Source organism: Cardiocondyla obscurior, linkage group LG11 (genome assembly GCF_019399895.1).
Source record: "Cardiocondyla obscurior isolate alpha-2009 linkage group LG11, Cobs3.1, whole genome shotgun sequence".
NCBI classification, from domain to species: Eukaryota; Metazoa; Arthropoda; class Insecta; order Hymenoptera; family Formicidae; genus Cardiocondyla; species Cardiocondyla obscurior.
The window spans coordinates 1,922,790-1,936,241 of NC_091874.1; the positions used below are offsets into that span (position 1 = coordinate 1,922,790).

The window sequence follows — 13,452 nt, forward strand, 5'->3', positions numbered from 1 at the left end:
ATAGCGATTCATGTTTCCGTCAAGGGAGTCTTGTAGACGTACGGAGGTGAACAAGAACGCTACGATTCGTGTGTATTGCATATTCCCTTTAGGGCGCGCTGAGTGAACGGTAAAGCGAGTGTTACTTCAAACTCACGCCGCCGGCGAAGATTCTTGATTAAGATCGAGGAATTTTTAATGTAATTAAAACGGGCGCGATTTCAGATGAAAGTTTGCCTTCCCGTCGGATTGCTTTGAAAACGAAGCGAGCGGCTTAATTTTAGAGTCACGGGGGCGCAGGGCAAAAGTGAAGCAGTCCTTCGCGGAACGGACGAGGGAGTAACGCAAGGGGAGGAAAATGCGATAGGGTCAGACGACCGCGTGAGGTAAGACCTAAGTTTCTAGAATAATTCGGGGTTTTATTCTGAATCGAAGCACCGATGCGTTTACGAGAAAAATTCAAGGGAAAAAATAATCGTGATAATAATATTTGAACAATTAACACAAAAGTTTAATATTTTGGCGTTTAACTTTTTTTTCCCCCTCTTCGATTTGGTGCATTAATTAAAACAAAAATTGCTTAAAAATTGATCTATCAAATCGTGAGATATAAATAAAAATAAATAAAGTGGCCGAGATAACATATCGTTTAGAGTTGAACTACAGAAAGCTGTTTCCGTTACTTGTCGTCTTATCTTTTGGTTTCTCAGAGAGACCAGTTAAAAAAGAAAACATAATAAAAATAAAAGAAAAACGCGAGTAACATGGTTAATACGATTTAATTGAAAATATTTTAAACGCTGTCGGCTGCCACGCAACGTTCGAGCGTGAAAGGTATTCTTTCTACAAATATCAATTTTCAGACGTGCCATTTTTATCGGCGTTTCAGGCTCGCGTGGAGTCCACTGAGAGCCACTGGGACGTTCGGGATGCTTTGAAAATTGAATCATAAATTGAAATTCATTTGTTTCGCCGGCGGAAACGACCACGTTGCTGCATCGGTAATGCGACGGCGGATGAAAAGGATGATAGAAAAGAGTTGCGAATCGGATTCGTCGTGAATTGAATTTCACCGGTTCTTAGCTGTACGATCTAGTTTTGCGTCGGGGTAGGAGGGTCTTACAACGGCGTGAAGGTTTATTTCCTTGTGCCAATTTAAAATGTTTTGTCGCGCGAGCTGTCGGCGACGATGAAACCCGCGTATTTCTTTCATGCATTTTTGATGAACGTAGAATAATCGTCTGAATATAAATTACACGCATATCTAAATTTACACATTTATAAATATACTTTTATTTTTAAATTTTATTATATATATATTTTTATTTTTATTTTTGTCTTTATTATATTATATTTTATAGATTAATTTTTGTTATTATGTTATTATTACGTTTTATTTTATTTTGTCAAACATGCATTTATTTATGTATATCACAAACGCAGTATTACTTCTAATAAAGCTTGCAAAAGCTTTTCCTCGCTCCCTTTCACATTTTTAAATAACCTTTTTATCGTTTTACCGCTATCATTTTTAATATCCCGCCCAACGGGTCGCCGATTGAAACGCGAATTAGTATCCATCCGCCTGTTTTAGCGCGATGTCGAAATCCGGCGAAAATAAAAATCCCGCAAAATCTGGACGTCGCGCGTGAAACATCGAGCGGCGATGAGCGCCGGGAATTTATTACGAATCACTTTTTTAACTCGTGATTCAAAACGCGTCCCGAGGAAAAATGTACGCGAGAGAACAGCGGTATAAACGATTCGGCGACCGAGTCGAAATCGCAGCAAATGAGGGTGACGGAATAATTGAGAGGAAGGGAGTGCAGCGGGATGAAGGAAAAAAAAAAAAAAAAAAACGGAAACGAACGCGTTGCGTTATTAATTAATTCATTCGAATTTCACCGTCGACCGGATGCCGGAATTAGAATCTGTTATCGGGGGAGGAGGGGTCGCGGAAGGGGCCTTCCGGTGGTGCCCGCGTCCAGGAATGCGGGCGCTGTTTTGCTGGCGACGCCAACACAGCGCGAAGCATTATTAATTAGCGTGACCGGTCACCCCTAGTCGCCGTAGGCGATCGCATTGTTCCGTGCGAAATCGTCAGCTGAGCACGTTTCAACACGGTTAAAGTTCCGAGGCAGAAACGGCTCGCCCGGGCGAAGTTCGCGCCAGTTCCTAGGAATGTAACCGATGTAACGTCGAGTTACACGTGCACCCAAGTCGTAGCGGAGATCGCTGAACAAGTTCAAAAGTTCTGGATCGCAAATCTAATCGAATCACGCCGCCACTCGATGACTCGCAAGCCCGTCGCAAGCCCTTTCTCTCTCCCTCGCTCTCCCTCTTATTTACACTATAGTCTCTAATTCAGGACCTAGTTATTTATTCACCGCGAACGTCCCGACGTAAATGCTGAACGCGACAGGAACTGCTTGTTCGGCGCAGTAAATGCACAATGAGAACGTTCTCCGCGAAAAATGAGAGCTTTTCGTGGCAAGCAAAGCCCTCGTTTTCTCCGAACAAAGCCACTCTCTAATAGCCGTTCAACAGGGCAGGTGAGATCGCGGGTAATCGCCACTCCGCAGCCTGAGGTCAAGAGACTCGAGCGACTTTACTGTCGAAAATGATGAAAATTCTAGGAAAATTGCTTTTTTTTTTTTTTCGGAAGAGCCTCGTTTCACGATGTCGAGGACTCTCTAGCGATACCGCTGTAGACGTAGCACCGTCGCTATATACCGCGAAAATATTATACACGATCCGCGTAGCGTAATAACCGGTTGTTTTCCCCCCTCAATCGCTGATCCCTCCCGGTTATCCGGAGCCACGTTTCGCGCCGCGGTATATCGACGCGATAATAAAACGCACACAAAATTTTTACAACCGCAATTCCTACGACGTAAGAATTTATTTCGCGGAAGATAGGGCAGGTCGGAGCTAAAGCGCGTGTTCGTTCGCGAAAAGTGTGTCGAGGCGAGATGTAACGGCAGAATTTTTGTGCACGCACCGAAGGAACGAGAAAGATGCGAAAACCGAAGCGTAGATAAAACAAGGAAATAAATAATGAAAATGATTGGTACAGAAATGAAACTGGTAACAAGGCGGCTAGTTTGTCGAGCTTAACGCAATAAAAATATAAAAAAATAATAATAAATAAATAAAAAAAGGGAGGAGTCTCCAAAAATTTTTACGTTTGAAAATCGCGCTGGGTTGTCTTAACCTAGTGTTCCAACTAAGGGTTGATATCTCGCGCGATTTCCACGGGCGTTATTCGTCATTGTCACGTTTGAGAAACGGAGCTCGGTGTAGAAGAACTTATCGTCCCGTCTGTCGGGGCACGCGGAGGGTAAATCTTCGCGAGTCGCGCGGACGACGAGACCGGAAAATTTCGCGCTCGGTTTGACGCACGTCGTATAAATCAAAAGGTATTTCTACCGGACGATAAATACGTCTGGCATTTCTTTTTTTTATTTTTTTTTTATTTTTATTTTTTTTTTTCATGCTGCAACGAGAGTAAACGACCGTCCGGTTTTACTTGTTGCGCGCTCAGCTGCCGCTCGTACTTTCCGACGCGCTTTAATCCGATTTTCAGCGCGAGCGGAATCTTTATCCAGAGCTGAGTAATCTTCTCGCGAGATTATCGAGGGCTATCCATAATTTTCAACCGGCGCGGTCGAATCACGCTGAAACGTGCAATTGAAACGTTGAAGATAGCAGCAGACTTACGAGTCTTAAATTTCCTATCTTAGAAAATTGGCGTGACGCGTAAATTAGCTGTTAATTGTTATTGCTTAAAACCGACGCTGATTAGTTCTCTTTCGCTTGGTCTGGTTTTACTCTTGGTCGGATAACAAATTATTCGAGTTTAAAAGTCACGTAATTATTTTCGACACTTCATACAAAGTAAGTTAATAAGAACAACGCCGTGTAATAATAAATTTTTTTTTTTTTTTTTTTTTTTTCAAGATAACTTTTCCTACTTTAGATATACGTCCGTCTAAATCCTAAATATCATCCTTCGTTCGCGGGGTGCACTCGATGTCGGGCAGAATCACCAAGGATTAGATGACGCGGACGTTCGCGCGGTCCTCCTTCCCGAAACGAGGCCGTTTTTAAACCAAGCACGTACCGTCTGTTTATTCAAATTTCTAACACGCGCGCGAAACTTTCGCCTCCGTTTCCCCGGTCGCGTTCTCCTTCGCCAACTCGCAGCTTCGCGGAACCTAGCTGGCGGTCTCGCCGGCCAATATTTCACGGCGCGACGGGGCAGGTTGGGCGGCTAGGTGGCTGGCCCCAGCATCCAACATCCCCCGGAATTGCGAGGAGATTGCCGGCCGTGTCGCGCCAGGTCGGTGTAACCGCACGTGCTCCGCGAACGTGCCGGCGAAAATCCGCGTTGTTACACCGCGGGTTACAAGCACTTCTTGGCCGCCTTACAGCGCGTTTGTCTTCGCCGGCCGGCCGTAATAGAATAATCCGAAGTAGTCGCGGCTATAACTCATCCCCCGAGTACCGATACTTTCGGAAACTTAACGGGCGGGTATGCGCGGAATATTATCGCCGATGTTCCGCTCGTATTCTGCCGGGAATGCGTGCTCGAGACGATTATTTACGCGAGAATAACTTTAAATATATTATATTTACGTACCTACAATTAATTTTTATTAATTGATTCGTAGCTGAAAATATATATTTTTTTCCTTTTTTTTTTTTTAATTTTTTGACCGATATGTTTGTATTATAAAATAATTAAAATCAATTTTTTTACACGTCGTCACGTCGTACAATACTGCTACATTATTTATTTAGACAATCACTTCGTTAAATAGAATCAAATCGAATTGTCATTTATTGTCGCGGTAATAATCGTAAATAATTCGACGCATATTCACCCATCGCGAGCACCCGAGACTCATTCCACCAGACCAGCGTCATGCACAAAATCCTCGTCGGACTTTATATTTCACGGTCTCCCGAGCATCTAACTTTGCGTCAGAGACGAGAAGACGATCGTCGGAAGTGCCCTACGTCGAAGAAAACCGCCGCGGTTCGCGCGGGGGTGAAAGGGAAAAGGGGAGGAGGTGGGGTCGCGTGCCAGCCCCTTTGACCTGGAACGCTAGGCTCGCCGAAAATATTTTCTCTTAGAAAAACCAATCAGCCGGAAGCGAGCCGATAGCCGAGGAGCCGAAGGTCGAAGGGCAACGGCGAAACCGTCTGGAGGGGCCGGGGGGAAAAGGGATAGACGAAGGCGACGATGAAAAGGGCCGCTGGAGTGCGCCGACCGAGAGGCACCGTCGCCGAACTAATTGATATGTTTAGATAAAACGCCGACGATTGAAACAAGAAACGAGCCGCGACTCGGAGATCTCCCTCGCGAAATTCCGCGCCCTATTTGCGGCAATTTCATTCGCCGGCGGCGCCCTTTTTCCGTCACTATTTCCGTAAGCGCGTCATTCAGCATCAGGAATGTCGTGGAGCTTTATTGGGCTGTCTAAAGGATATGTAATAACGTTGGAATTTTTTTCTTTTTTTGTTAACACGACCAAACGTACCGCCGGCGATCCGCGTTGCGTTTTAAACGCGAAATAAAAGTGGATCGAATAAGAGGATTAAACGCCGAGCGGTTCGGTGCGCGCCCTCATCTGTTTACGCCACTGCGTCTACCGTTTTATCCGAAAGCGTGCGGAAGATAAGGTACCGGGGCCATAAATTGCGTGCGTTCAATCCGGAGAGGATGCGAGGGATGAGCGTGCAGGCGAGAGCGCGGGGGATGAGAGGCAGCGAGAGAATGGCGGGATGAGGAAGTAAGAGGAGGAGAGAAGGACCGTGCTGGCACACCGCGCGGCGAATTTCTTCGCGGATTAATATTTGCGGCGGCTGCGGGCGACGGGCTTGTGCCACGATGGTGAAAAGGGACGACGTCTCCTTCCCGCTGGATCCGGGAGATGGAACAAATAACGAACGCGACATCGGGGACAAATGGGGGAGGATCCGTCCCCGGACTAACCAGGGTAACGCGACACCTCCGCACGAAAATCTTTGGTGAACTCGGAGGAAGAGATGAAAAAAGGTAACTTTACTCGTCCATGCACCCTCGAATAATCTTTCTCGTTCAACGCGCGAAATGGGGAGACCCGATAATTAATAATAAATATATGGAAAAATAATTAATGCATCTAAATAATTAAAAATAATATCTAAAATATTGCAAATATATTGAAGTATTTTAAAATAATAAATTATAATTCGACTGATCTTTTAATAAATCCCGATGCACTCGAACTTATCGCAGTGCTCATTTCCGCGACACTTATCGCCGTTTGTCAAGCACGTTCTATATTAAAAATGAAAGATTTAGGTGGGTCGTATCTTCCACTGGCAGATATTTAACCGCAATGTCGCGTTATATCGATATCGAAAACCGCGAATGTCACGATTCTGAGATCCCGATGATATTTCGAAGAAAATCTGTCCAGAGGATGTATCTAACAAGTCTGTAGTCCGTAAAATTAGTCGCGTCCTAACAACACGCAGGAGTCCTGCTCTAAAACAATGCAATTAATTTTTTTTGCTCTAAAATAATGCAATCATTACTTTCCCTGCTCTAAAATAACCCTACTATTATCTATTCTTGTTCTAAAATAACAATTATAATTTTCCTTTGCTTTAAAATAATTACGCAATTATTAATATAAACATTTCTTATCACCATCTGATTTTCATTAATAAAAACAAGTCATTTCCTAATAATCGCGCGCTTCTAATAGAATCATCAAGCGACTGCGTTCCGAGGAAAGAAAAAAAAAGCAAAAAAAAATCGAGAATTACAAATAGGGTGGTAAAAAAAAGAATTTTGAATTCCCGTCAATTTACGCAACGATTTCAAGGACCGTCAGGTTCCGAAGGGACCGTCGGCGTTACAACGGCGAATCCGCCACTGCGGAAGGTCCGCAGTTCATAGGGGTACCGTCCGGGGGTGAAAGGGGTTGAGCGAAATCAGGATCGGGCGGGGAATGAAAACAGGAAGGAGACAGCGGATCGACCGACCCTCTTCCGCCTGCTCCTTTTGTTTTGTCTTTGACATACGCTCCGGCGGTGCCGTCCTCTCCTCTTCCGGAGTCGAATCTATTCGAGCGTGAGGGATGCGGCTGACAGCTGGAATTGTTATATCTCGGCGGGGGCGGACGGACACCCCCGTGCTCGCAGTTCATTGATCTTCGACCGGTCGCGCCGTACGCGCGGACGGATTGGTTCCTACCTTCGTTAAAATTAATCAGCCGAAGCGCCGGTGCGGATTGCGTCTCTGCCTACCACCCGCAACAATTCGCAGTATATTACTCGGACATGCATGCTAAACGTACCTCGGCGTCCTTGCCGGGAATCCGCTTCGATCGATTCCTGATGGAGGAATGAAGCGACGTCAAGTTTAATCCCTCGTCCGTTGTAGAACTGTAAAATGTATAGCGTGGATAAATCTGTGATTTATTAAATTAAACGAGTTTATTTCATAAAATTGATAAACGAAAGAGAGTAAGAGAAAAAAAAAGGAAAACTAATAAAATTAGCTCCCGTCGCTTTTTCTTTTGTTCTTTTATATATATATATATGTTGCAAACGAAAAATTAAAAGTCGACAAAATGCCGACAAAGAATTATGTCCACATAAAGTATTTACGTACAGATCGCAAAGATCTGACTGCAAATCTCTGCGAGACACGTGTATATGTATTACCTGGCTTTATTTTTGGAAAAGTTTCCCAATACAAGCGATGTTTAATGAAAACGATCTTGTAGCGAGCTCTCGTTAACGGGAAACATTTCCGATACACGCGCAGCCGGGTTCGCGATTCGCCTCAAGGCATGTTGCCTTTAATCTTCAGCCGGACGGCTCTCGGCCACGCAACAACGGTTCATCTCGGATTTCCTAATAAACGAGTTCTTTTTTTTTTTATCGAGTTTTCGCTCGACCAGGCCGGTGCCAGCTTTCCCGTATGCTCGTACACGTCAGGAACTCGTATATCGGAACTTGACTCGTTTAAACTACCGTGCCGCCATCTGTCTTGCCGGGAACAAAGCGAGGTCGTATCTGCGAAGGAACACGTACGAAACCCGGGTCAACCTTGGCGCGATAGACTGCTTCAGACTTTGCCATCTGACCTTACCCCCATTTTAATTAAAACGCCACTCCGACGGCTCTCTTCGATTCGTCGGATAAGATCTCGCGACGATGCTAATCGAATGCTAATCAGATTTGATAAGAAATAAAGGGCAAAAAAAAAAAGAAAAAAAAACTGAGTAAAGAAATGAAATTAATACTGATTTATTATGAAATCGAAGTAACGCACGGCTTAGTCTTATTTTCATCTTGTTTTAAAAGAGATTCGTTGGAGTTACATGTTAGAATAAAAGTTTCTCAACAGTCGCATTAGTGAAGCCAAAGGAATTAATTAATCTCCAAGTTTCAGCACCAGTCGAATAATAATAAATATTATTCTGTGTATATTTTGTTTTCGCACACACGCATCACATAATCTTAAAAGATTAAAAAACACATCGCTCCTTTGGAAAAACAGCTTTCACGTCATATGTACATTTTCCTAATTCGCTAGCTGTACATTACATTCGCTCATATTTTAATTAGAACTCCGTTTCCATTAACATTTTGTCGAGATCTAGTAAAACTTTCGTCACGTGTTTTACTAAAGTGAATCCAGACATCGTGTCCTGTCGCAATACTCGGGCGTAGCATTGTTTATACAAATTTGCAAGCGTCTCGTGCCTGAAATTTTATAAAAAGGACGAATTAAAATTATAAGCACTAATAAAAGTCTTTGATCAATCTTTGAAATATTAATTATAATACATAATTTAAAAGCAACGTACTCTTTTTTGTTATGGACGGGACTTTTGCTCAGGAATAGCTTGGTTAATGATCGCAAAAGAAACTGCAATCTTTGTTCCAGCAAAACCACGAGATTTTCTTCGTCGTCCATTAACTTTTGTTCTTCGGCCGCTGTCTCGCGCTCAGCGTTATCATCCTGGGTTTTATTATCGAGTATCTTTTGTCTTGTCGTATTACTTCGCTCACATAGTATATTCATAATAGGTAAGCATTGTAAAATTAGCTCTAAACCGTTCTGGTACGCTTTCAACTTGCTATTGAAAGTAGTTGCATCTGAAAAAAATCTTCGTACAATAAAAGAAAAAACAAAACAATCGGCACGAGAATTTTTTGGAGAAAAAAAAAATTTAAAAAAAGAGGAAAAAAAAACGTACTTTGCGCTTGAAATTCTGCCAGGGCGACTCTTTCCATTTGAACGGTCAAATATTCGGTACTTTGCTCTAACATAAGCAAAAGCACCGCCGCTTTATCGTAATACAATTTGCACAATTGCAAACTCGTTTTTTTCTTGCTATTATCCGCGTCCGATTTTATTTCTCTGTACACGCGATGGTATAACGAAGCCAATCGATGCTGGATGGTCGCAGCGCGGAATTGATAAACCGGCTGACGTGGTCCCGGTGTGTCTATATCACAGTGTTTAAGTGCTTTTTGAAGAGTATCCACTACTTCTCTTTCTAATTCCTCTTCGGTCTGCAATAAGAAATTTAAAACAAAATTATTAACACATTTACCGACTTTTTGTTGAATTTTTTACAGAAAAAAATTTTAATTATATAATAATATAAAATGCTAATTAAGTTACTTTATAGTCAGTCGTAGGATAATCCTGCAATAATGTAGCTTTTGTGTATAACGTTGTTGAAAAATCCCACATGACAGTGTCCCATATTGCCGAATTGGTTTTTCTATCTCCCAAGACTTGCAGAGCCTTCTGATAGCTCGCAAGTGCTTTGTTATAAAAATGACGCTCTTGCACGTTCTGTTTACCATGCATATGCGCGCAGAGTCGCATAAGTCGGCCGGTATTAGAATGCAATAACGCCAAATTTGTCTCGTCATGAACTGTCTCGAAAGCTCTAACACCAGAATCTAAGTGCGTTAAAGAACGTGCTAAGAGCGTTGTTACATCCGGCAAACTCGATAAGTCTTCTGTCTGATTGTCTTGCTGATATCGAGCTACAAGAATTTATATATATATATATATTTTTTTTTTTGTTAACGAGTTTAGTTATCTATTGTTAAAATATGTAAAGCTTACGTACATCCTGCCTGATTCATGTAAAGAACGCCCAACTCGTTATGAATATTTCCCAACCGTCTCAGCAAATTATTTTTGTCCATATCCATCGGCTCCAACGACAGGGCTTTCTCGTAACATTTATAAGATGACACCAAAGTAGATTCTAAACTTTCTAATCCCTTTGGCAACAGCTCCGCACTGTCTGTAATAAAACGCACGTCGAAAATGAATTTACGTATTATTTTCATTGCAAAAATTAAGTGCATCTCGATACTCACTCATGTCTAAGCCCTCCATACTAAAAAGCTCCTCCACTAACTTTTCTTCCATTTCGTTCTTCGTATTGTAGTCTTTCCTGTGTTTTTCTACGTTGCACCAGTCTTGCACCATCATGAAGCAACAATCCCCCGCACGGCCTAACAAATAACTGACAGATTTGTTGTTTCTCACACCGCAAAAAATTTCCAATATTTTTTGACAGTATAATACTTCGAGCATGTATCTTAAAGAAGCGCCGTAATTTTTGTTCACATATTCCATTTCAGCGAGCACGGCGAATATTAACGACGCCTTTTCGTATAATAACGTTTTCAAATGAGCGCTCCAGCAGATATTATCGTTCTTTTTCGGCGCGTGCCACGTCGGCAATGTTTCTGTCTTCGGTTTACATAACAAAGCGTTCACATTTGCTACTTCCTTCGTAACATTCTTCTCATTTTTCTTTTTCCTTTGTTTGTTTTTCTTCTTATGCGTGGGAGTCTCCGAACTTTTTTCAGGTGTGGCATTTTTATCTTGTTGATTTAACGGCGCGTAAGGCATAGGAATTGCTTGGAAAGGTTTCGCTACATTCGGATGCATCTCCTCATACTTTCGCTTCTCCTTTTCATATTCCTCCGCTTTCTTCTGCTCCTCATCTTTGCTGTTGTCAGTAGGAAAATACTGAAGGCATTCGAGTCCATGAGTAACATGTTCCAACCCGGACAAACATCTCTCTTCTATAGTACCAGACATTGGAGGTGCCTTGTACTTCAGCTGCTCGCGCTCTACTTGCTCTTTCACTGCAAAAATAATATTAATATTAATTACTTAATATTAATTTTCTTAAAAAATTAAAATTAATGAAATTAAAATAAGGCTCACTCACTATTTGCTAGAGTCAAAGATTTTATCGCGCAAGCTTCATCCTCTTCCTCTTCCTTATCGTTTTCTTGACTCGTACCACATTCGCTATTAATGTCCTCTTCGTCGCTTTGATCTGATAGCCCTGGATTGGCTGGATCCGTATCTGACGGTATATACAAATCCGAAAGCATGAAATGCGCGGACGTGACGATCTGTGGATACTTTTCCTTGGCTAGCAACTGAACGCAGTTCTTCAGGAGCATTCTGATTGTACCCTGATAACGATGGCAGTCGGGAGAATATTTCATGTTGCGAGCTACTCTGTATAACAACATTGCAACAGGCACAGTGAAAGGATTTTGCCCCTTGTCTTCTGAAACGTCGTTGCACAATGATGTCAAATCATAGAGCTTCACAACATCATCATCCTTACCTAAAAAATAAAACAAATTAAACATAAAATATTTGCACGTTGCAAGTTCGATTTGTATTTGCCAAATTTAAAACGTACCCTTAAATAACCAATAGGTATGACCGGCTTTTGTTGCATTATTTTTCAAGAAACTCAAAATATTCTGAGCAACATCTCGAACTACTTTAGGACTAAACTTGGAGTTATCCAAATTCGGAAGATCTTCCGTTTTTATCAGTTCGTACTTCTGTACAATACCATTTAAATGGTAACACATTACTACTTCCGGAACGTTGCACATTAAATTATCCAGCCAATAGTCTATTCCGGTTAAAACATTTATAGGCTTCGTCATGTCCCTTAATCGTAAACTTATGCACGGATGCGTCTGACCGCCAAATATAGGCATGTCTGTTCCAACAAGCATTTGTATGTTTTCGAAAGTCCACACGACATTTCTCGAAAAATTGTGATTATAATTCGGATCAGGTACTTTGTCTTCTTGCGTCGGCTCCGGCAGGCACGGCTCAAGCGTTTTCACAGGCAATTGTGGTTTTTCACTCTGCTGGGTTTTATCCGCTAGTACTATAGAGTGATACAGAAATTTCGAGACCAAGTTCCTCTGCTGCAAGCTGTTTCTACTATAGCCCTTGTGGAAAAGGCGCTTCTCTTTTTCGCCAAGACTTTGAAAGATATGCTCATAGAAGAATTTTTTTAGCCATTCCCAGTCACTCTCTGCTTGCCGCAGTAGGTACTTGTGTATATCAAAATCATCCAACAGCAATGTGTTCTCAATGCGATGCACCATCATTGAGATCACATCGTGATTATAAGGTAGTTTCAACAATTTCTTTATATTTTCGGCATCAGATACTACGTCTACCTCCCCAACACAGTCAGGAAACATATGAGCCATGCGAAAGCTAGAGAATCCTGTGCTCTGTGACCAAACATTTTGCAAACCATAACTTTCCGCCGAGCTGCTGAGCCAGTTGCTGGGTGGAAGGTTCAAGTCTGTGTTACATTGTAATTGAGCATAAGTTGCTGGCGTTTGGACTGCAGAGTATTTCACCACTGCTGTTGATTTTACAGGTTTCTTTGGAGAATCTGGTGATAAAGCCAGAGCCATTGACTTTATCTGTAATACATAAAATTGACTTATATGTGTAACTAATCAAAAATATTCTTAAGTTGTTTTATGTTTAAACAAGTAAAAGAAAATAATTATAATTAATTATATTAATAATTAAAATATTGAAAATTATGTTCATTCACGTTATACTTCAATTTTTTAAAAGATGTAAAAATATTTAATTTTTAAAAATTATTTTTGTAAAATTATCTTTACAAACTAAAATACTTATTTAACGATATATTTATATCCTTTACCATATATAGTTATGCTCTAATGTTGACATTTTTTTTTACAGACGATTATATTGTCTTTAATCAAGTAAAACACATGAAACGGCTGATAATACTTGTGACAAACTTACCGCGGCATCGTTAATATCCTCTTTCTTCGACATCCTCGTGCATCAATAACCACATGTGGTTGCCAAACATTTACTGTGCCTAAAAATTTCTAGAAGTTCCGAACATGGAAAAGTGATACAATTACAAAGGATATACAGCTCGAATATTTGCTTCGTCGATATCACAATCGATCATCGAAGTTTAGTTTTCTACATTATCAACTTGAAAATATAATATCTTCAAAATAATTTTTTCTTAAAATTAAGATCAATTAAATATATAAATTAAAGAATTGCAATTTAAAACTGTCTATCTTTTTTAAACA

General features: G+C 41.4%; 1 protein-coding gene and 1 long non-coding RNA gene across 2 annotated transcripts in view; one reads left to right on the forward strand and one right to left on the reverse strand.

Annotated features, from left to right (window-relative positions):
• The window catches only part of LOC139106391 (uncharacterized), a 197,759-nt gene extending 184,572 nt beyond the window's left edge, over window positions 1-13,187 (forward strand). Inside the window, exon 10 of the long non-coding RNA XR_011546347.1 lies at window positions 13,082-13,187. This is a non-coding gene — a long non-coding RNA (uncharacterized lncRNA). The remainder of the gene's footprint in view (window positions 1-13,081) is intronic.
• LOC139106376 (erythroid differentiation-related factor 1) lies at window positions 8,432-13,274 on the reverse strand. The gene is made up of 9 exons (XM_070663094.1): window positions 13,148-13,274; window positions 11,751-12,789; window positions 11,262-11,672; window positions 10,396-11,175; window positions 10,140-10,319; window positions 9,680-10,053; window positions 9,249-9,567; window positions 8,856-9,147; window positions 8,432-8,751 (listed from the first exon to the last, which is right to left on the reverse strand). Exons 1-9 carry the CDS (start codon window positions 13,178-13,180, stop codon window positions 8,610-8,612), a joined length of 3,570 nt encoding a protein of 1,189 aa, XP_070519195.1. The 5' UTR covers window positions 13,181-13,274; the 3' UTR covers window positions 8,432-8,609.
• Between the last annotated feature and the right edge of the window lie 178 nt (window positions 13,275-13,452).